This window comes from Lactuca virosa, chromosome 7, assembly GCF_052849685.1.
Source record: "Lactuca virosa cultivar CGN04683 chromosome 7, Lactuca_virosa_CGN04683_v6, whole genome shotgun sequence".
Taxonomy (NCBI): domain Eukaryota; kingdom Viridiplantae; phylum Streptophyta; class Magnoliopsida; order Asterales; family Asteraceae; genus Lactuca; species Lactuca virosa.
Genome location: NC_136432.1, coordinates 221213943 through 221240947, shown reverse-complemented (window position 1 = coordinate 221240947; position 27005 = coordinate 221213943). Strand labels below are relative to the sequence as shown.

The 27005-nt window shown below is 34.9% G+C and overlaps 2 protein-coding genes across 2 annotated transcripts; both read left to right on the top strand.

Annotated features, from left to right (window-relative positions):
* Nucleotides 1-3255: 3255 nt before the first annotated feature.
* Nucleotides 3256-5671, top strand: LOC145127561 (uncharacterized). Its single transcript, XM_079062739.1, has 3 exons — nucleotides 3256-3906; nucleotides 3991-4475; nucleotides 4984-5671. The coding sequence occupies exons 1-3, from the start codon at nucleotides 3256-3258 to the stop codon at nucleotides 5669-5671; spliced, it is 1824 nt and encodes a 607-aa protein (XP_078918865.1).
* Nucleotides 5672-7574: 1903 nt separating this feature from the next.
* Nucleotides 7575-11354, top strand: LOC145124870 (serine carboxypeptidase-like 13). Its single transcript, XM_079060349.1, has 13 exons — nucleotides 7575-7746; nucleotides 7847-7992; nucleotides 9031-9107; nucleotides 9237-9359; nucleotides 9455-9557; nucleotides 9635-9672; nucleotides 9775-9876; nucleotides 9958-10044; nucleotides 10130-10300; nucleotides 10378-10449; nucleotides 10559-10707; nucleotides 10794-10965; nucleotides 11056-11354. The coding sequence occupies exons 1-13, from the start codon at nucleotides 7625-7627 to the stop codon at nucleotides 11137-11139; spliced, it is 1446 nt and encodes a 481-aa protein (XP_078916475.1). The 5' UTR covers nucleotides 7575-7624; the 3' UTR covers nucleotides 11140-11354.
* Nucleotides 11355-27005: the final 15651 nt, after the last annotated feature.

The window sequence follows — 27005 nt, the reverse complement described above, 5'->3', positions numbered from 1 at the left end:
TTGGTTAACCTATCGACAATCACCCATATGGTGTCAAGTACACCAGTTATCTTGGGCAATTTAGTTATGAAGTCCATGGTTATCCGCTCCCACTTCCACTCGGGTATATCCGGTTGCTGTACTAAACCCGAGGGCTTTTTGTATTTTACCTTAACTTTGGCACAAGTCAAGCACTTACCCACATAGGTAGCGATTTTTGCCTTCATGTTTGGCTACCAATAGAGTTTCTTGAGGTCTAGATACATCTTATCAGACCCGGGGTGAACGGAGTATTTGGTCTTGTGAGCCTCGCTCATGATAACGTCTTTGTACCCACCAAATTTCGGTGTCCAGATCTGATTCATGAGATAATGAGCTCCGTCACCCTTGACTTCAAGGTTTTTATCCATTCCTCGCAAGGATTCACTAGCGACATTCTCAAGTTTCAAAGCCTCGAGTTGCGCCTCCTTGATCTGCGTGGATAGGTGCGAATGGATTGTTATGGTCAGTGATTTTACTCGCTGGCCCGAGTATTCTTTTCGACTTAGGGCATCCGCTACTACGTTGGCTTTTCCCGGATGATAATGAATTTCGCATTCGTAGTCATTTAGTAGCTCTACCCAGCGTCGTTTCCTCGTGTTGAGTTCCTTCTGATTGAGAATGTGCTGGAGACTCTTATGGTTAGTGAAGATCGTACACTTTGTACCATAAAGGTAGTGTCTCTAGATCTTCAAAGAAAACACCACTGCTCCTAATTCAAGGTCGTGCATGGTGTATTTGATTTCGTGAGTCTTAAACTATTAATTAAAGGATAACTCATAAAAACAAAAATAAAGCTTGAATTGGGTTATAGCCAATGTTATTCAAAGTTATAAGAGCGACACAACACGTATATCATAATTTTGTAAACATTTAAACTGAATTTTACAAATAAGATCATGATACAACCCTTTTAAATGATTACAAAAATTCTATAAGGTTGACAAATTGTGAATTTGATATGGTATGACAAAACCAATGAAAATAATATCATAAATATTAATTTACTATTTTATAGGTCTCAACTCATGATGGTGGTGCGACTGATTATTCAGAATTCCATTATCTGTTATGTTATCGAAATAAAATTAATTCATCGACAAAAAAAACTATTTGACTTTAACTGAAAGAAAACAGATTGCCGAAAATAACATATTCAGGGACATAAACAACTCTTTATCTTACGTGCGGCTTTTAGGCCGTTCACTGATTTCATTTTTGACCAAGATATTAATATTACCCGTTTTATCCCTTAAAAATTATGAGAGCAATAATCAATCATGGTTCCCAGACTTTCTATTATGTGTCGGTGATGGAGTTGAAAAATCGGTACACACAAACTTTATTTCCATCCATTATGATATGGCGATTCCCTTCACTCAAAAAGAAAAGTCATTGAATGCTTTGATTGATGCAATCTTTCCATCCTTGGAAATTTATAGATCTAAATCAGATTATATTATTCCACATGCAATATTATCCACAAAAAATGATAGTATCGATGAGATTAATGATTATTTGATCGACTGATTCAATGGAAAAGAGATAATTTACTATAGTTTTGATGAAGCCATAGACGATATAAATAAATTCTATCATGTGGAATTCTTGAATACACTCAGTGTTACTGGTTTACCCTCTAATTACCTACGACTTAAATTTGGATGTCCGATAATACTATTACGGAATCGCGACCCATCAAATGGATTGTGTAAAGACACTCGATTGATATGTAAAAGTTTTCATCACAATGTTATTGATGCTGAAATTGTTATTGGTCAACATGTTGGAAAGAGGTTATTTTTGCCAAGGATCCCTCTATGTTCGTCTGAAGATAACATGTTCCCGTTCAAGCCGATGAGAAAACAATTTCCAATTCGATTATGATTTGCGATGACAATCAATATAGCTCATGGACAAACAATTCCAAGTGTAAATATTTATATTCCAGAATCAGTTTTCTCACATGGACAACTTTATCTAGAATTATCTAGAGGGATATCATGTGTCAATACAAAAGTATTAGTGAAGTCTGATCATCAATTCAACGGTAGTGAAGTCTATAAATCAAATGTGATATATAAAAGAAGTGTTGCACGATTACTAATATACAATCAATCATGTGTTCGTACACATTTGTAAACAGTCTGAACTCTTCATTTTTTATTCTTACTGATTTCGTATTAACTTGCATAACTCTTATTAATAATTGTTTAGAAGTAGTAAAGTATTTGCGCAAAACAACTAATCGCCTCTAGAAAATAATTTCTGTAAATAACCATTTGCACCCGTCGCTTGGCGCGGGTAAACGGTTAGTATATATATATATATATATATATATATATATATATATATATATATATATATATATATATATATATATATATATATATATATAGAGAGAGAGAGAGAGAGAGAGAAAGATAACCAATATCAAATAAGAAGGAAATTTTGGTAGGAATTTAAGAAATTTTTTATATACATATTTTTTAGCGAACGAACAAAATGAATCAACAGATTTATCAAAAATAAGATGATTCACAAAATATTTTTGCCAAAAAAAACACCTGCATGATTATTTTTTAAGTAAATAAAGAAAAAATTCATTTTTATGACGGTTTTAGTGAATAACAACAAAAACATGGTAAAATTGAATTATCAAGATGTGTTTTCTGGAATTTTTATGTTATTTTTTATTCCTCTAGTGATTCATTTGTTTTGATCAGCCCAAGAAACAAAGATACAGATGCTTGCGACGATCCACCACATGTTGACTTTCAGGTTTCAAACTCCAAACAAAGAAAATTAGGCAACTCCAGTTTCTCAAAAATATCTCTCGCTCCTAATCCACTGAGTCTAGAAAAAGAGTTCGATTCTATTCCCATTCCAAATCAGGTACAAAGGCCCCACAACAACAACTATGATTTTGATCTTAATATTGCAATCCCCAACCGCAGCGTATCCTCTAACCTAGATGACTCCTCTTCATCTTCCAATGAGCTTAATAGTATAATCAAGATTGGCAATGAAGTGGGATTCAAGATTGGGCCAGACTCCAATGGAATTATGGAAGACATTCTTCGTAATGGAATTCATGGAGATGGTGCTACAACGGGTTGCCAATGAATGCCTTAAGCGTTAACATTAGGGGGGGTGGGAAAATCTCACAAAGTAGAATGGATCAGGAGACTAAAGCAAGTGCGTAACATCAATTTTATGGGTTTACATGAAACTCGAATGGCTGACTTCAATCACATCGATCTTACAGGATGCTGGGGATCAAAGGACTATGAGTTTGAGGCTGTAAATCCAACTAGTAGATCAGGTGGATTACTATGTATGTGGGATCCGTCTATTTTCACCAAGACCAGCTCCATCACGTCTAGACACTATATTGCCATAGCTGGTCATTGGAAAGGCTTTTCTGGGATTACAACAATGGTGAATGTATATGGTCCTCAATCAATTGTGGACAAAAGGAACTTATGGGCTGAACTGCGCGACTTAAAAAATGCGTCATCAGGGAAATGGGTGTTTTTTGGTGATTTTAACGCGGTTCGCAAACCAGAAGATCGATTCAATTCAAAATTTTGTAGATACTCAGCAGCTGATTTTAACCGGTTCATTACTGAGGCGGACCTGCATGAATATCAAATGGGTGAACGGAAGTTTACATATCTCATGGAAGATGGTTTTAAATTCAGTAAAATTGATCGTTTTCTCGTATGTTCCAATGTTATTGGCATTCAACCCCTCTCCTCCGTTCTCGCGCTTCCGAGGGAACACTCTGATCATTCTCCTTTAATCCTCAAGCCTTCAAATGCCGACTTTGGCCCGCCACCATTCCGATTTTTTAACTCATGGATGATCAGGCCCAATTTCAATGACGTATTAAACAAAGCATGAGACTCCTTTCGTGGATTCGACACTCCTGATAGATTCTTTCTTGCCAAACTTCGGCATGTCAAAAAGATCCTATGCGAGTGGAGAGCAGATGAACATGTAAAAGAGAAACGGGTTTTGGGACAGCTAAAACATAAGGTGGTTGACATTGAAAAAATTGCTGAGAGTAGAGAATTATCTGAAGCAGAAAGAATTTCCAAGAAAGCTGATTTAGTTAAGATCATGGAGCTTGAAAAGCTCGCCAAGCTTGATATGCAACAAAAAGCCAAGGTTAAATGGATATGTGACGGTGATGAGAATACTCAATATTTCCATGGCATGATCAATAATAAATACAGGAAATGCAGAATCCACGGGCTTACAATTGATGGGGTGTGGGTCTCTGACCCTAATGAAATCAAATTGGAGGTCCATAAATTCTATGCAACCAAATTCGAAGAACGGTGGCCTTATCGACCAAAGCTCATTAGTTCGGACTTCAAGCAATTATCTTCTGATCAGACTAGGTTCCTGGATGCACCTTTTTCATCGGAAGAAATCAAATCTGATGTGTGGTATTGTGGGGGGGGGGGGGGGGGAGGCGTCGGGGCCAGACGGCTTCACATTCAAACTTATCTAATCCAAATGGGAACTAATGAATGGTGATATTATCGGTTTTGTCAAACATTTTGAAAGAACTGGTACTCTTGCGAAGGGGTGCAATTCATCTTTTATCACACTTATCCCCAAAGTGTCGGATCCGCTCTCTCTCAGTGATTATCGTCCAATTAGCCTCATTGGGTGTATTTATAAAATAATTGCGAAAATGCTTGCCGTTCGTTTAAAAAAGGTGATTGGTAGTATGATAGATGAAGTCCAGTCGGCACATATTGAAGGGAGAAACATATTAGATGGACCGTTAATCATGAATGAAGTCTTTTCTTGGGCCAAGAAATCTAAAAAGAAGATCTTTTTATTTAAAGTAGATTTCGAAAAGGCATTTGGTTCTATCAATTGGAATTATTTGGACTCAATTATGGATCAGATGTGCTTTGGGTGAAACTGGAGGAGATGGATTGCTAGGTGTTTATCATCTTCAAGGGCATCAGTACTAGTTAACGGATCACCAACAAATGAATTCCCGATCATGAAAGGTGTACGTCAGGGGGATCCTCTCTCCCCTTTTCTTTTTGTTCTTGCCATGGAGGGATTAAATATAGCAATCAGAAGTGCACGCGATAAATCCTTGATCCGGGGAATCAACCTACCAAATAATTGCCCTCCCGTGTCTCACCTGTTCTACGCGGATGATGCAATATTTGCTGGTGAATGGGACCGTGAGAGTATTAAGAATCTTGCGGTGATCCTCAAGTGTTTCCACATATCTTCGGGTCTAAAAGTTAACTTCTACAAATCAAAGCTCTTTGGTATTGGAACATCTGCCTCCGAATTGCAAAATATGGCTCGAGTGTTGAGCTGCGTTGAAGGCACATTCCCATTCATATATTTGGAGGTCCCGGTTGGGGCTAACATGGGGTTGAAAAAACACTGGAAACCCATTGTTGACAAGTTCAAAACCAAACTCTCGACGAGGAAGGCTAAAACACTCTCGTTTGGTGGGAGAATCACGCTTATCAAATCTGTTTTGAACAGTCTACCAACGTATTATATGTCATTATTTAAAATCCCCCAAGGCATTATTGATTTACTTGAAAAAATCAGGCGTAAATTTCTATGGGGAGGCGGTAAATTGAAAAACAAGATCCACTAGGTCGAATGGTCAAAGATATTGGCTCTGATAGCTGATGGGGGGCTTGGATTAGGCACTTTAAAAGCACAAAATATGGCCCTACTAATCAAATGGTGGTGGCGGCTGATGAATGATCATGACAGTCTTTGGAAAGAGGTCATTATGTGCATACACAACTTGCACAACAAGCCTGCTTCGTATATTGCCAAGAAGTCTTTCAATGGCGTGTGGTGCAACATCTCCAAGGCTATTAACTATCTCACATCGTTTAATATTGATCATCATCAACTATTCTCTCTCATACCAGGATTCGATGTTAAAATCCTTTTTTGGAAGGATGTTTGGTGTGGGAACACTCCATTTATCTAAGATTTCCTCACTTATATTTATTAGAAACGGTTAAATGTTGTAATCTTGTTGATCGAATGTCCAGCAGTGGCTTCTCTTGGAGATGTAAACAAGAGCCTTCCAAACCAAACGAATTACATGAGTTACTTCAAATGTATAAAGATATTGGAGAACTGGGTAGTTTGGATAATTCATCATTTGGATTTCGATTTGAAATGACTGAAAGCGGAGAATACAAAGTTAATCTCATGAGAAAGATGATAGATTCTAAACTGATTTCCTACAAGGGACATAAAATTTGCTGGTCAAAATTGATCCCCTTGAAAGTTAGATGTTTTGTTTGGAGGGCATCGATGGGTAGAATTCCGGTGGCCGAATCATTAGCAATTAGGGGAATATAAGCCTGGATCTTTAAATGATGTGGATTGTACAACAGGAGATTCTCAAACGTCTTAGAACTTATTATTTTCGTTGCCTCCTGGGGTAATTGTCCTAAAAAGAAATTGATCGGGAGCACGGTGATTTTCTGCCTTCTATGGAACATCTGGTTGGTCAGAAATGATAAGGTCTTCAGAAATACTATTGCATCTCCAACAAAAGTAGCCGATAATATCATCTCTATGTCATATACATGGTGCAAGCATAGGAGTCCTCATGGTTGTGGTAGTAGGGCTGAATGGAGTTGTTCGCCATTTGTCCATCTAAGTTTTATCACATTGTAATTGTTTTTTATGTTTCTCGTTTCTGTACTGTTTTATTTGGTTGCGATTTAGTTTCTTGTTAATCGTTGATTCTTTTTAATGATATTCACCGTTTCCAAAAAATATAAGTGAGAATTTCAAATTTCGCATTCTCTTATTACTGGCCCTTGAATTCATCATCTATAATAACTCCCGGCAAGAGCTAGGGGCCTTGTGCACGATCAGATGACCACTCAACCAACCACTTCCACAACATCTAAGCCACCACACACTCAAAGAAAACATGGTCAAGATTCTCCTCCTCCATGCGAAAAATGTACATTTATCTCCCGTTTCAACATAAAAGATTGGAATTTTGATCATTCTCCAAATACATCAATTAATCCCTGAAAGAATTCACTTCACCCGGTTAAAACAAATGTCACCATGTTTATCAATCAATTGCCTTATTGCTTTGACCGAGAAATCCATATTTTACATCAACTTGATATAAGAAATAAGAAAGAATAAATTTAGTGTAAATGACTTTGTCTCCCACATGCATTTGAAAACCCAATTACTATTTAATTGCAACTAGATGATATGTTTTTACATCAAATAGGTATTTATTGGACTAAAAAAAGGGTAATGCAAACAAATGGGTTTCATCATTAACTTACTTATGAAACTTCTAATAAGCAACTTGGAACCTGAAGACTTGGACCAAAACAAAAATTTGAGCTGACGAGGATTAGCTGCCCCAATAGCAAATTCACATGATTGACATTCAAAAAAGCCAGCTTAACTAAACTAGCCATGATTTCCTGTCCACCTAATCCATTCAATTAAACACGTGTTGACCTTCTTCCACACTTGCTTATAAAACCAAACAACGTTCCCTTCTTCACGTACACTTGCAGAAATATACACACCAAAGAAGCAGAGAATGGGGTTTCTTCTCATCCTTCTCCTCTTGACTTCCTCTTCCACCCTCATCGCCTTCTCTCAGACGATTGTGAAAACCTTACCTGGATACCCTGGTCCACTCCCTTTCAAACTAGAAACTGGGTATCTCTCTCTCTCTCTCTCATAAACACACAGAGAAAGAAACATAAAAAGTCTCCGGGAAGCTTTCCGATCATGGTTATGTATGTTTGCGTTCATTCAGGTACATTGGGGTCGGAGAAGATGAAGCTGTGCAGCTGTTTTACTACTTTGTGGAGTCGGAAGGGAACCCTGAGGAGGATCCTCTGATTATCTGGCTTGCCGGTGGACCTGGTTGCGGCACCCTTCGTGCTTTCTTTTATGAAATCGGTAACACCTCTTTTAATTACTCCCAATCACCATATATACACGCATATCCTCATAATTATACAACTTCAAACATAAAAAAGAAAAATATTAATACTAATTACGTACACCCTTAAATGTTCTGTGTTCTTGTTTTTTGTTTTCTAGGTTATTTGATGTATCTTTTAGTTGGCATCGGTCATGAATATCGTTCTTGCGTTAATCTAGGTGGATAATTAGTTGTGATTTGACTTTGTCTAACATGGCTACCTAATAAATGAATAAAAAACATACCAACTTGCCCCCAGGCACGTTTTCAGATGTAAGCAATAGATATATAACAAATAAAAATAATTCTAGAAGAAGTTACAATTAATATTTTCTGGAAAAAAATACTGGTTTTTATTGTAAAAAATGGATGTTGTTAATTCATTTACATCAATCATCTTCCAATATATTTTTTTTCCAAAAAGCACAATGACCAAAGTCAAATATAATTTCTAAAACGTATACAAATACTGTAAACGTATCACCATTCATGTTAAAAAAGTCTCAAACAAATCCACAAAAAATAGATGAAAAAAAACTATTTCCCAGAAATATTTTATGAAATTGAATTGATAATACAAGTAAATTTTTCTTTATAAAAAGTTGCAATGAATAAATGGAATACAAGAAGTAACTAATGGAATTTCTCTTTTCACAGCAACTAATGTAGTTTGTACAATTTTTTTATTTTAAGTTTATTATTATTCCGACGATCTGCCATGTGCACATACTTTACTTTATCTATTATGTTTCTCATATTATTTTACTCATGGTCCCGCCCGCTATCACGTTGACATGTTTCATTTCGATGTTATAATTATTGAAATTAAATGTACACGTACAAGTACAAAAAATTAATATTAAATTCATAGACATACGTACAAATATATACAATTAAGTTTTTGTCTTGAATAATATTTTTATTAATCATGAAAATGATTATATGAAGTATATGTAAGTATGATAAGACTCATATATACAAGGGTATTTGATTTCACATTTTCATATGTTTAGGGCCAATGCAAATCCAGTATGGGAATTATATGGATAATGTGCCCGCATTGCAATTAGACCCGAATTCTTGGACAAAGGTACGACTACATATTGGTTATATGTGCATAATTCTTGTTTAGTTTTTTAAATACAAAGTTTCTAGTTAATTAATTAGTTGATAATTCGTGCTATTTTCTTACACTAAAATCTCTTATTGGACTTTAAAGGTGGCCAATGTGATATATCTTGATGCACCAACATTAACCGGATATTCATACACAAAAACGCCAGAAGCTGTTCGTTCTAGTGACACATTATCAGCATCACAAACCGCTGAATTTTTAAGAAAGGTTAGTGGATGTTTAACAATTTAATGACACAAAAATTTCGAAAGGATTCTTATTGATGATTAATTAATTGATTATTTTATTAATTATAATGCCAGTTTGTGAAGACTCATCCCAAGTTTTTAAAAAATCCCATGTATGTAACTGGAATATCTTATTCTGGAATTGTTATTCCGATAATTACCGAGGAGTTGTATAAAGGTATGATATTTAGTTCTTAGTTGTAAGAAATATAAGTAAAACGATCTGATTAATCTTTTCGTATCCTCATTTTAAAGGTAATGATGAAGGACTAGAGCCGATTGTAAACATTCAAGTGAGTATATATTTTCGGCACAAGTAATTATTACTTTTAAATAAGTTTTTATGCATAACACATGCATGCCCATGCTAATTTCTTCAACGATGGACACAACAGGGTTACATGGGTGGAAATCCTTTGACAGACAAAACTGGTGACATAAATTCTAGGCTTGAATACGCTTATCGTGTGGCACTTATATCAGAAGAATTATTTGAGGTAATATAAACTAGTTAGCATTCCATTATGTTTCCATATTTATTTTAATAATGTAATCCAACTAATATAAGTAATTCACAGTCAACCAAAAGGAACTGCAAAGGAGATTATGCAGAAGCTGACTCTAACAATTTGCAATGCATGTTGGATATTGATGAAGTGAACAAAGTAAGCCTTATTCATTACTCTTCAATAACCTGTTCGTCCTTTAAATAGCTACATTATCTAATTAATAGCTTATCTTCCATGTTAGCGTGTTGGAGACATAAACATTCAACAAATTTTGGATCCTGATTGTGATCCAGCAACCAATTTGGTCAGAGGTGGAAACCCAATAATTAGAAGAGGAAATCGCAAATCTCTACAAACCAATCCAATAAAAATGTTTCCTGAACGATCATCACTCACCGATTCATTTTGTCGAGTAATTTCTCACTTCAATTCCTTTGTCACCTTTGTATCACGAATATATGAATTTATATGGTATTATTTTTTTGATAGGGTGACTATTATAACTATGCAACACTTTGGGCCAATGATGAAAATGTTATGAGAGCACTCAACGTACGCGAGGTATATATAGTAACCAACAATATAAAAAAACATAGAAAAACATTTCGTTTTGGTATATATATGTCTAAAAAGTATTTGTTATGAGTTAATTTATATGATGTTATATTAGGGAACTGTGAAGGAGTGGTTGTTATGTAATTTGGACATGAAGTACAATTATGGTAAACCTTCAATGCCATCATACGAATTCAATATTCAAAGCAGTATTGTCTACCATGAAAAGCTAAGTAAGAGAAACTGTCGAGCTTTGATATTCAGGTATTAATATATTTCCACTCATTTGATTCCATTAACAAGCATTCTTATTTACATTCACTTATTTATCTTATATCTTATTGAAACAGTGGAGATCATGACATGATGGTTCCACACGTTGGCACTCGTAATTGGATAAATTCTATTAATTTAACAATCACAGATAGTAATTGGGATGCATGGTATGCAAATGGTCAAAGTGCAGGATACAAAACTAGTTACGCTCATGATAACTATACCTTAGTATTTGCCACAGTAAAGGTACAACATGTTCTTGAGTATATACATATAGAAATATTTATTATGTTGAAAAAAATGATAATACTTTTTTTGAATTTGCTGTTTATGCAGGGTGCAGGTCACACAGCTCCAGAGTTCAAGCCTGCAGAATGCTTTGAGATGGTTAAGAGATGGTTTGCTCACAGACCAATCTAACTTCATTCTTTAACCATGGTTCAAAATTCTTTTAATGATGAGAAGCACATATTTTTGACAAGGAAAATCCTTGTGTTTAAGAAATGCTTTCCACGATGTTGTATAAGGGAATATAAGGAGGAAAAAAAAGATGTAAAAAATATATATATTCATTGTTAGTCATTTTTTATTTTAGAATAATATATTTAACGATACAAAAGGATGAATTTCTTGGATATTAATAAGTATGTATTTTATGTTACCATGATTGAATATATTGAGTCCTCTTAATTAAAAGTATTTTAATAGGGATGTCAACGGAGACAAATAGGACGAGATTGCATCCCCACTCCCATCCCCGAAATTTCCCCATCCCCGCCCCCGCCCCCGCCCCAAAGATTTCTAGCCTCCTCACCCCCGCCCCCACCCCATATGGGTTTGGGGACCCACAAGACTTTTTGACATAACTAATTCTACGGGAATTTATTAATTATTTGTGTAAAAGGTTGTTTTAATTTCTAATGAATAGACTAATATAAAAGACTATTTAATTACTACAAAATTTAAGGATAATAGAATGTAATTTTACTATTATATTATATGGAGATCATTTCAATAATTTTATTTTACATTATTATATATATTATTTTATATGTGTCATTTCTATAATTTAGTATTACATTAGAACCGTTTATGTAAGTTTTACATTTCATGTTATAATTTTGCAATTTTATTATTGCAATTGGGTCTATTTTTATAATTCTTCAAATTGAAAACACACGATATTTTGCCGACATAAAAACCATTTCAATAACTTTATAATAATACAGAGACCATTTTTGTAATTCTTTTTATATATTATCAGTACAACAAATCAAGTCTTTAGCGTCTACATCAACTATTAGGGGAGACATAATTTACGGGTTTTGTATCACCGCTAAATGTTTGATCCATGTAGGATCTATGTGCTTGTTCTCTCACATCTGTTGATTAGTTTGATAGAACGAATGGTTGTCCTTCCTTCCTGGATATATCATTAGTGGCGACGGCAATAGCAGTGACATATTGTCGCCACTAGTAACCTTGCAACTAAAAGCGTCGTTGTCGTAGTATTGTACGATCCCCTTTTACCCTTATTTTCTCTTTGCATTCTGTAAATACTCTACAAATTTCAGGTTGACGATTATCTTGATGCTAACGACCACCACCAACGAAGCTCCTCCCAACTACCGTTGATGCTCCCTTCCACCACCGGTGCTACTCCCTTCAACCACTGTCCTTGCTTACTACAACTAGTGTTACTTACCTTGTTCTTCTACTGTTAACGTTACTCACTCCTACTGATTTCAAATTTTTTTTATGAAATTCCATTGATTTTTGGGCTATATATCCACTGATTTTGAGAGGAACAAAAACAACAAGTAGGTTTTCCTCGATGTTAGTGATTTTGTTGTTGAATTATTGTATTGATTTCATATTTAGGTCCCGTTTGATAGTTTCTGTTTGGGAAAATGCTGTCTGGTAAAATGCTGTCTGGGAAAGTTTTCTGACTGTGAAAGAAACCATGCTGTTTGATTGTACATCTGATTGACTGTGCTGAATGATGAAAAAAAAATAATTCAATAAAAAATAAATTAAAAAAAAAGTTATTTAAAAAAAATTAATAATCCAAGAAAGAAAGAAAGAGGCGGGGTTTGGTGCATAATTGTCTTTCCAGCCCATTCAGCCAGAAAGATATGATTTTGGGGCTTTCTGGGAAAGACATATCTTACCTGGAAAGACCCATTTTTTTTGCAAATCAAAAAGTCTTTCCGGTCCATTCAGCCAGAAAGATCTGTTTGGACCTGGAAAGATGCGTATCAAACGGGGCCTTAGTCTACTGATCTATGTATATATACGCTTTATATGTAGGTACGATTTGTTTATATGCCTAAAAAATCACATCCTCACGGATTTGTTAATTTGCTTGGAAAATGACTTAATAGTTAAGTACTTAATTCATAAGGAGTTAATTGTTAAAAAGTGAACAGATAACGGCTTGATGATTTATTTGGCTTAAATATTAATGAATTGATTGTTAAGCTTAAAATATTATTTTTTGTATGACTTTATTGTTAAGCTTAAAAATATTGTTTTGTTGTTAATTTTCTTGGAAATGACTTAATTGTTAAGTACTTAATAGATTGGGACTTAATTACTAGAACTTAATAGACAATTGCTTGATGATTTGTTAATTTTTTTTAACTTAATTGTTAAGCTTAGAACATTTTTTTGCTGTGACTTAAGTGCTAAGGAGTTTATTAATTCGTTATGTAATCATTATGAACTTAATTTTTAATGACTCAATTAGTTAAGCACTAAAAATACATTATTTTTAAAATACAATGCTATAATGTGCAAAAAAAAGATGTTATAAATCACAATGCTATTTTATAATAAAATGCTATAATAGAATAAAAAATAGCATCGTGTCATTGTTTAAATTATCATTGTTTAAATTATCATATGCTATTTTATAATAAAATGCTATAATTGAATAAAAAAACATCATATCATTGTTTAAAGTATCATGTAGAAAAAAAAACAAAAGTAAAATGCTATAATTTTTATATGTTTCTAAAAGTAAAAAAAAAATAAAATAATAATAACAATACAATAAACAAAAACATATCACTCTAAATGCTTTATGGTCACAATTGAAAATTGAAAAAGTAAAAAAAAATAAAAATAAAAAATTTGGAGGGAGTTCAATTTTTTTTGTGTATTCATTAAAATTTTAGTTTTCTCTCTCTATTAAAATTTCTATCATTTTTCCCTCTTTAACCAAAATTTAATGTTTTGTTTCCCTCATTAACCAAAATTTAATATTGCCTGGTTCACTCGTTTCTTTATATTTCTCTCTCTTTTTCGGCCGTCATCTCCCTCTTTTCAATTGTTGGCTAGGTAGGCGGTGGTTACGACTTGTTCTCTGACTCTAACTCTCGTCCTCTTTTCTAGACATAATCGCAGCAAGAGACACATCACAATCGCCATTCTCATCGCATATATCACCATCGTCAGAGCTCATCTCAGAGTTGACGTCGTTTGTTCTCTCCCGAAGCGATTCTACACTCAAATGAATGGCTGCAATCTCTGGTAAGTTTGTTGGTGTTTATGTTAATCCAAGATTTTAGTTTGATTCTAACACTATTTTCTAAAAAAAGGAATGACAGTTCTTGGATTAGGCACGTATGGACGTATGGTGTCGATGAAGATTAACAGTTTGTTAATGCGGTTTGTTCATACCCCAAATTCTTATTTTTTTTTCACACCCCCAAATTCAGGATGACAGCTCTTGATTTTTTTTCATACCCCCAAAATATTGTTCTTGATCTTATGAACATAATAGAATGTGTAAATCAAACTTTAATCGTCTTTCCCGTATATACTTTATTGTGTCGATGATTAATTATTTATTAACGCGGTTTGTGTTGGACTTCTAGTTTTCTTGAAGATTCCAGTCATGATGTTTGCTAACATATAACCAGTTTATTTTGTGCTTTTAATTTGTCAACTTTCCCATGTGCTTGATTATTGGAACAAAATCCTACAGCTTCCATTGGGTTGTATGTGAATTCTGGCTCAATATATGAATCATCAGTTTCATTTGGAGCCACATATCTTATAGAACATATGGCTTTCAAAAAGCACAGTTAATAGAAGTGACTTGTGAGTTGAGAGGGAAGTGGAAGCCCTTGCTGGCAATGTTATAACTTCTGCTTCTAGAGAGCAAATGGGTTCCCATATTTTCCGTTCTTTCTAGTTCCTTTTTTGGGTTTTGTTTTAGATTATTTATAAAAGTTTGTATTATATTGTTTTACAGATCCATAAAGTGAAAGCTAAGATTAGTGAATATGGTAATAGTCCATAAACCTTGTTGTGAGAGGAATTCATTCTACTGAGATCAGTAAATATGCCAAGCAATCCACTCAGAATTTTGTTTCAGAGATTGCTACTAAAGCGCTTCAGTAAGCTTTCTAAAATATAATTTTGTTACTTATATATTCCAATATGATTTTTGTAAATTCTGCCTGCAAGTATCTTATATATTTTTTATCTTTTTAATCTTGTTGTAAGCAATGTAAGGCAAGACCATCACCGATTGTAAGGGATAAAAAAGATAAACAGCAAAAGGTATCTACTGATGTGATTCACATTTTGACATTGTCATTTTTGGATCTTTTTTGTATTCTTCCCACTTAAAAGGTGTGTAGAATTATGAGTAATACTTATAGATGTGAAAAACACCATTGTTGACCTTGTTGAGCTGAAAGAGAAAACAAGGACCGAAAGTCATGTGAAGTATTCTAGAACTGACGGTTATTGGTCATTATAGTATCCTACTTTTAAGTTTTTCCTATTTCAACATTGTACTTTGAGAAATCTTACCAATTTATAGCTTATTCCTGTATTTTGTGATGAATAATTATGGTGTGTTGACATAGGAACCAATCTTGCATTTGTTGATGATTTACCCATGTGGTGGATTTTGTTGATTACCGTATGTTAGACATTTTTACCCCTAGGGGTGAAAGTATGTACACCTCATGTATTGGATCTAATATATATAATAGCAATGTACTTTCGTTACTTGTTTAAAGTTGTTAAAAAAATACGTATTTTCTTATTCCTCTTTATCCTTCACACATGCCACTGATTTACAACGAACACAAATACAAGTTAAATAGCAATTGGTGGGTTTTATAAGATAATCTACCTTCCGGTAATCCAACAAATGTTTTTTTAGTTTTTTTGTTTTAAACTAAGTTGTTAAACTTTTATTATATTTTGTATGTAATTGTATAGTATGCCTATTAATTTAAGTTGTTTATTAGAATAATGTACATGATGTTAATTAAACAATATTTGGCATATAAATGATTTTAAGTTGTTCAACAATAGTCATGACAAACAAAAAAGTGTGATCGAATGTCAATAATAGTCACTGTTTAATATATTTTGTGTCACTAAAAATCAATAATAGCTATGACACATGGAAAAACGTGTGACCAAAAGTAGTTTATGGTCATATGTTAATGTATTACGTGTCACTAAAAGTCAGTAGTAATCATGACAAATGAAAAATCATGTGGTTATTAATATTTATGATCACAGTTTAATAAAAGATGTATCATTTTAAGTCGATAATACTAATGACAAATGAACAAAATGTATGACTAAAAGTAGTTTATGGTCATGGTTTAATATATTACGTGTCCCTAAAAGTCAATAATATCCATGACAAATGAAAAAACATGTGACTATTACTAGTTTATGGTCATGTTTTAATATATTACGTGTCATTAAAAGTCAGCAATAGTCATGAAAACAAAACAACTTGTGAGGGAAAACAATTTATGGTGATGGTTATCAAAAATGATTGAAAAAACTACAAAAATTGATGCCCTACGGTTTTTACCTACATTAACTGTTTTTATGGGTTATAGTGACCACGATTAAACGTCACCGTAATTTACCTTTAATGATGTGACATTTCCTTTCACATTAAATGAAAAAAAAAAAACTCGTCATAAAATGTATATAGTAACAGGTTTTTTGCATGCCCAAAGGTCAGTTTTGTACTCTCTCTCTCTCTCTCTATATATATATATATATATATATATATATATATATATATATATATATATATATATATATATATATATATATATATATAGAGAGAGAGAGAGAGAGATTCAAATGTTTCTCATATCTATTGTGTGCTAGAATGCACCAATAAGAATTTAGTAAAAAGTAAATTATTATTTAATCAAATAAAGATAGATATTAAATGAAATCCATAATTATATGTTTATTAAATGATATCTATAATTATAAATTTTTTTTATGGAAACTAATTAAATTCGTCATTAATGTCAGCAATAATATTCTTTCAGAATGAATTCGTATCAAGAAGAATGAGATTGTATTTTAGCAGAATGGAAGTGCATTCTAGTAGAATACACTCTCGTTCTTCATATTCCATGCAAGTTTATTATATTTTAAGTAAGTGTGTCCTGAAACAAAACACGAATCCATATATAAAAACCTAATTCATTCTGAAATGATGTTATTGCTGACATTAATGACGAATTTAATTAGTTTCCATAAAAACAGAATTATAATTATGGATATCATTTAATAAAAATACAATTATAGAAATCATTTAATATCTATCTTTATTTAATTAAATAATTATTTAATTAACTAAATTCATATTAGGTATGTGAGGCTTAATATTTGTAACAGCAAAGCCTTTATGAATTTGTGGAGGAGCCTGTCATAATTGTGATGTTCAAGATCCAGAATAATGAGTATGTGAGCCTTAATATTTGTAACAGCAAAGGTTTTATGAATTTGAGGAGTAGGAGAGCCTGTCATTTTTGTGTAATGAGAAGCAAGATGGGATGGAGGTTTGTAGGGTTTATTAGTATCGGCCTAAGGAGTGTCGTGAGGGAGAAAAAGATGTAAAATGGAAAGAGAGAAATTTGAGGAGTGGATTAGAAAAGATGGGAATTGGGCTCTGATACTGCATTCCACGAATGATTACAGCACATATATACACAAAGAGATATACATCAAATGGGCCTAACCTAATATATACAATAATGGGCTAAAGTACAACATAGGTAATATATTAACACTAACTTCCTTTCTGTTGGAGTAATAACCTTTAGGCTTTTTCAGATTCCCAAAGTTATTATTTGTTTGATATGTTGAGTAGCTTACTAAATGATTAAATTTCTTTTTAAACTTTTCTTCTGATAAACTATTTGCTCTTATTCGTAAAAAGAAAAAAGAGACTTTTGAGTTTAGAAGATTGTCCTAGTACTAAAATCCAAATGGACCATTAAGTTTGTTGCATATCCCCAAAATGCTTTTATTGTCACGAAAATGCTTGATTACATAATTTAACTACTCTATTAGAACTCTTTTTACTTTGTTGGATTCGTTTATTTTGACCTTTTCTTTTTTGTTTTCTTTCTTCTTTTAAATTTGAAAGCTAGTGGAGGTTCAATATTTTGGACAGAAGTATATGCACATTTATTCTCATATATTTTGTTTTTTGACTATCCACTCAAGATTGGTAGACCGAAGACTTTGATTCTCTAGATCTGAACACGTTTGTTTCTTGTTATTGAAAAGAATGAAGTGATGTTTTGGTGGTACGCTAATAATGTTAAATATAATTTATTTGCAGTGTCAACTACCTAAAATATTAAATAACATTTTGAATAATACAAATGATTGCTTAACAGTGATAAAAATGTTACGTTACTTCCTCTAGATTAGATCATGCATGAAAAATACACTTTCTTGTTCCATTGATTTTTGCTAGCAATCCTGTAATATTAAAAAATAGAAATATTTTAAGAAAACTACAACTTGTAAATAAATACAAACTTATAACATAAAAGAAAAGAGTAATCACAATACCTTTGGAAAGTGAAGTGGAAAGTGATGGTAAAATTCTAACGTGAAAAGAATGCAAAGACGTAATCCTGTAATATAAAAAAACAAGAAATGCTTTAACAAACCACTGCTAACAAATGCAAACTTATGAAATAAATATATAACATAAACAGAAGAGTACACAATACATTTGGAAAATGATGTTAAAATTGATGGGGAAACAATGACGTGCAAAGAATGCTAAGAGGTAATGGTGAAAGAAAATAATAAAAAATTGTAGGAGTTTGTTGAAACCACTAGAAGGATATCAGTAGAAGGATATCGATTTCTAGTTTTCTACAAAATTATGTTGAGAATAATTAGGGTGTTGAACAGGTGTCAAAGTTGATAAAACCTAGTCCTATAAAACCCGGTTGTTGTTCATTTATGGGTAAAAAAAGCCCGATTTTTTACAACACTGGGCCTATGAACTCGAGAAATCGGTCATATAACGAGAATAAAACCCGTTCATCTATTTTAAACCGGGTCATGTATGAAAAGCCCCGATTTTCTCTTTAATATAACTTTTTTTTTTTTAAATAACCGGTCCTATCTAAGGGTGTAGATCCCATGACTTTTTTGTAGTAGTGCACTACATATTACCAATAGTTATTTTTTTTTCCTTTCTCTCAATAGCATTATACAGTAATTTGTAGCATTCAAAGTCTTTATTTCATCGATTAAACTTCTATAACTATCCGAAGAAACTTTTTTTTTTTTTTTTTTTAAATTGAGGTGACTAATAATAAACAAGTGGTTATTGAATAAGTAAGAAAAGCAACATAGATATCGGTGTGTGTTTCACGTGGGTACATGTGTGATGAAAACTCAATCCTAAAAGATCCGACGGTTGCATATGGCACACGTGGATGCATATGTACTAAAAGATGCATGTGGGATTTATGAACAAAACACAGAGTCAAGAATAGTAGTACTCCATGCTCCAAGAATTGTACTCTTCCATTAATACCATTATTATTGCATTAACCTAACTTTCTCACCAGGAATGTTGTGCACACGTGCGATCCCACCTTCATGGATCCTCCAAACTACTCTACACTCTCAAGTACAGATGTATGTGCATGCCTACAGCTAGTACATTGTAATTTTGATACAACATAAAGTAGTTGTAAGCTTTTCATGCGTATATATACTACGATTCTAATTTTATTACGGGCAAGTATGACGGATTCAAAATGAAAGTTAACAGGTTTATTATATATAAAAACATATAAATGTATAAAATTCTGAATTTAGTGTACTTTTTATAAGCGTAACCGAGAAGGATGTTATGTGTAAAATATTGTTTTTGAATCTATAGATATATATGGAGTGGGACCCACTTATAAGTGGTGTCCATGTACCCCACATTTTTTGAGCTGGCTTCCTTGCTATCGGCATGACATAAACATATATAGTAGAAATGAAAGTAGCCAGGGGCATGAAGGTATAAACAAGAAAAGAAAAGGAACAACAGAAGAAAACCGGGAAAATTAAAGCCTAGAATTGCATTCTAAAATAGGTCACAACACCATTCCATCTATCTTAAAAGAGCATCTTTTCGTTTCATTGAACTGATCCAAAGATGAGATAAAGTCTGCACCTCATATGCAAATGATGAGTGAGATTTTATATTGGAAGAAAATGTTTTATGGTTCCAATAACTCCACATAACCCAAATGAACACCAATAATATGGCATTGTGGATACTTGCGATCTTTTGAAAGTCGACCGCAAGTGTGTTGCACTTCAACAGGTCATTGACTGAGGAGTGGGACAAATCAAATGATCTCCACTACCCACAAAATTGTCGCCACACTTCTTTTGTTATTTACAAAAAATGGAATGATAAATACATGAGATTCTATGTTAAATTTGTTCACTACTAGAAAACAGAAAACAGACGTAATCCGTGTTATAAAGGGGATAGATAGAAAACAGACGTAATCCATGTTATAAAGGGGATAGATAACACGCAAATACGTGTCATTAAAACTCTTGTCATAAATAAAGATGACATGCATTTACGTGTTATAAACTTATGACACTCAAAATAATGTCATTTTCCTTTATGAAATGACATTAATAATAGACATTTACGATATATCTTACTTACGACACACATTGTGTGTAGTCATTTTAAGTGATTTACTTTCAAATTGAGTGACAATTAATGTCGAATAATACATAAATACAAAATACATATATAGTAAAACAATTAATTTCATCGAAGAACATATGTCCAAAGAATTACTAAAAATATGGTAGACATGTCAAATGGTAACAAACATTTCAAAGTTAACAAAAATATATTTGTCGATACAAAATATCACCGGTAAAGCTAGGGCACTATGCCAACGAATGCACCCTTACCAAGAAAGTCTGCTATGGGTGTGGTGAGGAGGGGCACATCTCGAGAGATTGTCCTAAAAAGAAGGAGGCAGCAAGACCCAACATTCCACCAAAGCCGAAGGCGAGAGCCTTTCAGATGACACTGGAAGCTGCTAAAGAAGAAGCTGATGTCGCTTCAGGTACCTTTCTCGTAAATGAATTGCCTGCCAAATTTTATTTGATTCTGGAGCCAACTACTCCTTTATTTCGCATGAATTTGGTAGAAAACTAGCTTTGCCTGTCGATAGACTAGATAATGCTTTATTAGTCGAAGTTGCTAGTGGCAAGTTTGTACCTGTTAGCCATCGTATGAAAAACAACTTAATCGACTTGAATGGGAATAAGTTCCACGAGGAGTTATTGCCTATTGAACTAAATGGTTTTGACATCGTGCTGGGAATGGATTGGCTTAGCGCCAATGACGCCGAGATATTGTGCAGAAAGAAGATAGTCAAAGTAAACCCACCAGGGAAAGAGTCATTTATGGTGTATGGGGACAAACGCAGAGTAAATTCTGGGATCATTTCTCTAATGAAAGCCAGAAGGTGTTTGGCCAAATGATGTACATCATATTTGGCATTTGTGATTGATGCAAAGAAGGAGAAAAAGGTGATGCAGAGCATTCCTGTCGTGTGTGATTATCCGGAAGTATTCCCCGAAGATCTTCCTGGATTACCGCCTAATCGACAAGTAGAATTTCGTATTGACTTGTTACCAGGAACGACGCCAATAGCAAAAGCACCTTACCGATTAGCACCAACGGAGATGAAGGAGCTGATGATGCAACTTCAGGAGTTATTAGACAAAGGTTTCATAAGACCTAGTTCATCACCCTGGGGAGCTCCGGTGTTATTCGTGAAAAAGAAAGACGGGAGTATGAGAATGTGCATTGACTACAGAGAGCTGAATAAGGCAACGATAAAGAATAGATATTCGTTGCCAAGGATTGATGACCCGTTCGATCAACTACAAGGTTCAAGTTATTTTTCAAAGATCGACCTAAGGTCAGGATATCATCAGCTGAAGGTGAGAGAGCAGGATATCGAGAAGACTGCATTCGGAACACGATATGGACACTACGAGTTTTTGGTTATGTCGTTTGGACTAACCAATTCTCCAACAACATTCATGGATTTAATGAACAAAGTTTGTAATCCGTTCCTTGATAAATCTGTGATAGTGTTCATATATGACATTTTGATTTACTCGAAAAGCCAAGAGGAGCATGGCAGACACTTGCGAGAAGTGTTAGAAGTCTTGAAGAAGGAGAAGCTGTATGCTAAGTTCTCCAAATGTGATTTTTGGATTTGAGAAGTCCAATTCTCGGGTCACGTGGTCAACCAAGAAGGGATAATGGTTGATCCAGCAAAGATTGAAGTTGTGATGAAGTGGGAACAACCAAAAAGTCCCACGGAGATCCGAAGCTTTTTAGGATTAGCCGGATATTACCGAAGGTTTATCCAAGGCTTTTCTTCGATCGCTACTCCACTAACAGGTTTGACCCATAAGGGAGCTACTTATGCTTGGAGTGATAAACACAAAGAAGCATTCGAGTTGCTAAAGAAGAAGCTATGTGAAGCACCGATTCTTTCTATACCTGATGGAGTTGAAGACTTCGCTGTCTATAGCGATGCGTCTGGTGTTGGGTTGGGTTGTGTTTTGACCCAAAGAGAAAAGGTGATAGCATATGCGTCTTGACAGCTAAAAGAGCATGAAAAGAACTACCCCACTCATGATTTGGAGTTGGCAGCGGTAGTATTTGCTCTAAAGATATGGAGGCATTACCTCTATGGCTCGAAGTACAAACTTTTCACTGATCATAAGAGTCTCCAATATCTCTTTAATCAGAAGGAATTAAATATGAGGCAACGATGCTGGCTAGAACTACTTAAGGACTACGACTGTGAGATACTTTACCACCCTGGTAAAGTAAATGTTGTTGCTGATGCTCTAAGTCGGAAAGTCAACCTTGAAAGAAAAAGGCCAAGAGCGTTGAGAATAGAAGTTGTCTTGACCATTGTGGAAAGTATAAAGAAAGCTCAAGAGGAAGCTTCTGAAAAGAATGACCGGAAGGAGGAACGTTTGGGCAAAACGTTAGTGTTTGGTACAAACGGTCATGGACTGAAGGTATTCCAAGATCGTATTTGGGTACCTAAGTCAGGAGGAATAAGAGATCTTCTGATGGAAGAAGCTCACAAAACCATGTACTCAATTCATCCCGGTAGCACTAAAATGTATAGGGACCTGAAACCCTATTACTGGTGGCCGACGATGAAGTTTGATATTGCAAAGTACGTGGCGGAGTGTGTGACATGTGCGCGGGTCAAGGCACAACATCAGAAACCATACGGGAGTTTAGAACCTTTACCTGTGCCGATGGGTAAGTGGGAAGACATTTCCATGGATTTTGTCACTAAACTGCCCAAAACAAAGAATGGTCACGTCATGATTTGGGTAGTCGTTGATCGCTTCACTAAGAGTGCGCACTTCATAGCAGCCAATGAGAAATGGTCTATGGATAAGTTTGCGAATTCTTACGTGAAGGAAATTATGAGGCTTCACGGTGTTCCGTTAACGATTGTGTCAGATCGTGACAGCCGTTTCACCTCGCAATTTTGGAAAAGTCTACAAGAGGAATTGGGTACCAAGTTGTGTTTAAGTACATCTTACCATCCACAGACTGATGGACAGAGCGAACGAACGATACAAACACTTGAAGATATGTTGAGAGCATGTACCCTGGAATTCCAAGGTAACTGGGATGAACATTTACCTTTGGTAGAATTTTCCTATAATAATAGTTTCCACTCGAGCATAAAGATGGCACCTTATCAAGCTATGTACGGACAAAAATGTCGTACGCCGTCTTGTTGGCTTGAGGCTGGGGAAAAGCAGTTTATGGGACCTGAGATAGTCCATCAAACTGCTGAAAAGTTGAAGATAGTTAGGGAGAGAATGTTAGCAGCTCAGGATCGTCAAAAGAGCTATGCTGACAACAAGCGAAGACCAATGACTTTTGAAGTTGGAGATTCGGTTTTGCTTAAAGTCTCGCCGTGGAAGGGACTTATAAGATTTGGTAAAAGGGGAAAGTTAAGTCCAAGGTTTATTGGACCGTTTAGATTTCTTCAGAGGATTGGGAACCAAGCTTATAAGCTCGAATTACCCGAATAACTGAATGGAATTCATAACACTTTCCATGTGTGTTATTTGAGGAAGTTCACGGGAGAAGTTCCCAATATAATTCCAATTTCCGAATTAAGGATTGATGAAAACAAGAGGTTAATTGAAGAACCAGAGGCAATTGTTGACCGAAAGACTAAGAAGTTACGACGCAAGATGGTCGAATTAGTGCTTGTCCGATGGAAACATGCGAATGGGCCAAATCTCACCTGGGAGACGGACAGTGACATGATGAGTCGCTATCTGCATTTGTTTGTTGATGTGTGATTCCGGGGACGGAATCATCCTAAGGTGGAGAGAACTGTAACGCCCGTGTTTCTGGGCTAGGCATTAATGACGATGTTATAGTCTAGGTTAACCTTTGTAACTCATTTTGAAATAATAATAATGTATTATTTGAGTATTATGTGTTTTATGCTTAATTGTGTGGCTGAATTGAATTAAGAATAAAAATAAGCGTAAAAATAAAATGTTAGATAAAACCGATATCGATACATGGAGATGTAGTGTTCGTGACAAGGATTTCGTATATATAAAGAATGTCGAAATCCGAGTTATAACGAAGAAGTTATGACATGTCGAAGTTTCGCGACAGAACCGGCACGACGCTGAATGACGTAAAATATGAATTTAAGATAGAGCGATAGCTAGCCTTACTGATCTAAACGAAAGTCGTAGAATACGTTAAACCGAGAGCGTGCATAAAAAGAACTTCTAAATCTGACTTCGAATGAGGAAGTTATGATTTTTCGAAGTTTTGACTTAGCGGTATGCAGCCCAAAGTTCGAATATGAGATCGAGTGGTTTCTAGCCGAAACAATCTAAACGAGAATCGAAGATCTCATTGATAGTAGTCCAACGGTAAAAAGACATATGAAAACGAACATCAGATGAAGATGTTATGAATTTCTAACGGAGTTTTCCTGTCCCAGCCTACTAAAAATAATATAATAAAAATAAAGTCAAAATTAGCCGACGGAGTCTAAACGATAGTTGTAGAGCATAGTCTCACCTTCACGTGGATATAAAGAACGTCGAAAACGGAGCTCGTATGAGAAAGATATGATTTTCTGAAGTTCGAGGTGCGCATCCCAAAGGGGGAACGCCCCGCGTTCGGAGCCCAGAGCCTATCCCGTCGCCTGTCAATTCTGAAGTTCGTAAGCAATGACGCACGGCGGAACGCGCTGCGTTCGTTCAGGGAACGCGCTGCGTTCGGAGGGTCAGCCTCCCCCTATAAATAGAATACAAGGTCTCCGGGATTTGTTGCTCATTTCTTCTCTCTCACTCCTTATTGCCTCGTTTTGCGTGCAATTTATACCCCCGAAGCCCCGGTAACATCCCGACACCCGAAGCGAGTCCCGAAGCCCCGAAGATCCCGAGAAGTAAAGTTTCCGAGCCGAAACTCTGCCTGCGAGAAGCCCGGTTTTTGTGAAGATCTCCCGGTTTCACCGAAGAAATAATACTCTTAGAGCCGTAGTGCTGCCCGATCATCTTCTGATCAAGTGAGTGTATATTCGTTTTCTTCTAACACATAGATATGAAGTATTCTTTATAAAATACGTGCTATGTGTTTATATATTATTTGTTTATTTAAACTAGTTGTTGAATGGATGTTTTGTACAGGTTTTAAGTTGTATATAAATGTATATATTTTATCTACTAATATGTTGGGTAGAACATGGGTAGACAGTTGGTGTGTGATGAAATAAAATGATGAGAGGCCTCGATGTTGTTGTTGATCTAGTCATCTAGCGGAGTATGGATGACGACCACAGACTCTTTCTAGACAGTCCAGTGGAACGCTAGCAGGCTCATAACCTGTAGGTGTTGTGAACGATGTGTTCACCGGTGTACTCTATCCCCCTCATGGTTGCCTTTAGTACATCTATTGTCAAGGAAACCCCTTTGCAGTAATGTCCATCCCGATGAAAATCCTAGATTAGGTCCCTTGTAATAGTTGTTGTTTTAGGGACATAAAGTGAGGATAACGGGAATGGGTAATCGGGTTATTGTTGGTTGATGAACTAAATATAATTATTTATTGTGGGTTGAAAACCCTATATGCTCACCAGGCTCCCAAGCCTGACCCACTTAGTTTTATTTGCATTACAGGTAGTGGCGCGAGAGCATAAGATGGATGAATCATCAAGTTATTTTGTTTATAGGCCAGTAGTTGCATATAACTGTTGTAAGGCTTATAATGAGTCGTTTATGCTTTTGTGTCTGTATCGGAACATGACATCCCGAGTTTTGATATATAATGAAAATACATTTCTTTAAGAAATGCTTTGATAAACCTTATTTTATCATATTGTGTTTTGGGAACAAATTTCGCAACTCTTTTAAATCAATGAATTTACTCTGAAATTATTTTAAAAGCATAAATTAAATCGGTCTTTTCTGGCCGTGATTTTGGGGATGTCACAGAGTCTTACTCAGTTTGGCATTGCCTTGGATAGGTAAGTCACCTTTCTTGGAGTTCTCCATGCTGAAACGTTTCAACACCTTGTCCAAGTATGTACTTTGACTAAGTCCTATTAGTGTTTTACTCCTGTTTCTCAATATCTTTATCCCTAGGATATAGGCAGCTTCTCCGAGGTCCTTCATAGCGAAACACTTCTCAAGCCATGACTTAACCTCCTGCAAGTTTGGGATGTTGTTTCCTATGAGCAGTATGTCATCTATATACAATACCAGAAAGCTCACTATACTCCCACTAGCTTTGACATATACACAGGACTCATCCTCGCTTCTCGAAAATCCAAACTCTTTGACTTTCTCATCAAAACAAAGATTCCATCTGCGTGATGCTTGCTTCAACCCAT

Coding starts and splice junctions, on each gene's coding strand:
- LOC145127561 (XM_079062739.1), top strand. CDS start 3,256: ATGGCTGACTTCAATCACATCGATCTTACAGGATGCTGGGGATCAAAG. Junction 3,907..3,990: donor TCAGGCCCAATTTCAATGAC/GTATTAAACAAA, acceptor CATGTCAAAAAG/ATCCTATGCGAGTGGAGAGC. Junction 4,476..4,983: donor GAAATCAAATCTGATGTGTG/GTATTGTGGGGG, acceptor ATGGATTGCTAG/GTGTTTATCATCTTCAAGGG.
- LOC145124870 (XM_079060349.1), top strand. CDS start 7,625: ATGGGGTTTCTTCTCATCCTTCTCCTCTTGACTTCCTCTTCCACCCTC. Junction 7,747..7,846: donor CCTTTCAAACTAGAAACTGG/GTATCTCTCTCT, acceptor GCGTTCATTCAG/GTACATTGGGGTCGGAGAAG. Junction 10,045..10,129: donor ATATTGATGAAGTGAACAAA/GTAAGCCTTATT, acceptor CTTCCATGTTAG/CGTGTTGGAGACATAAACAT.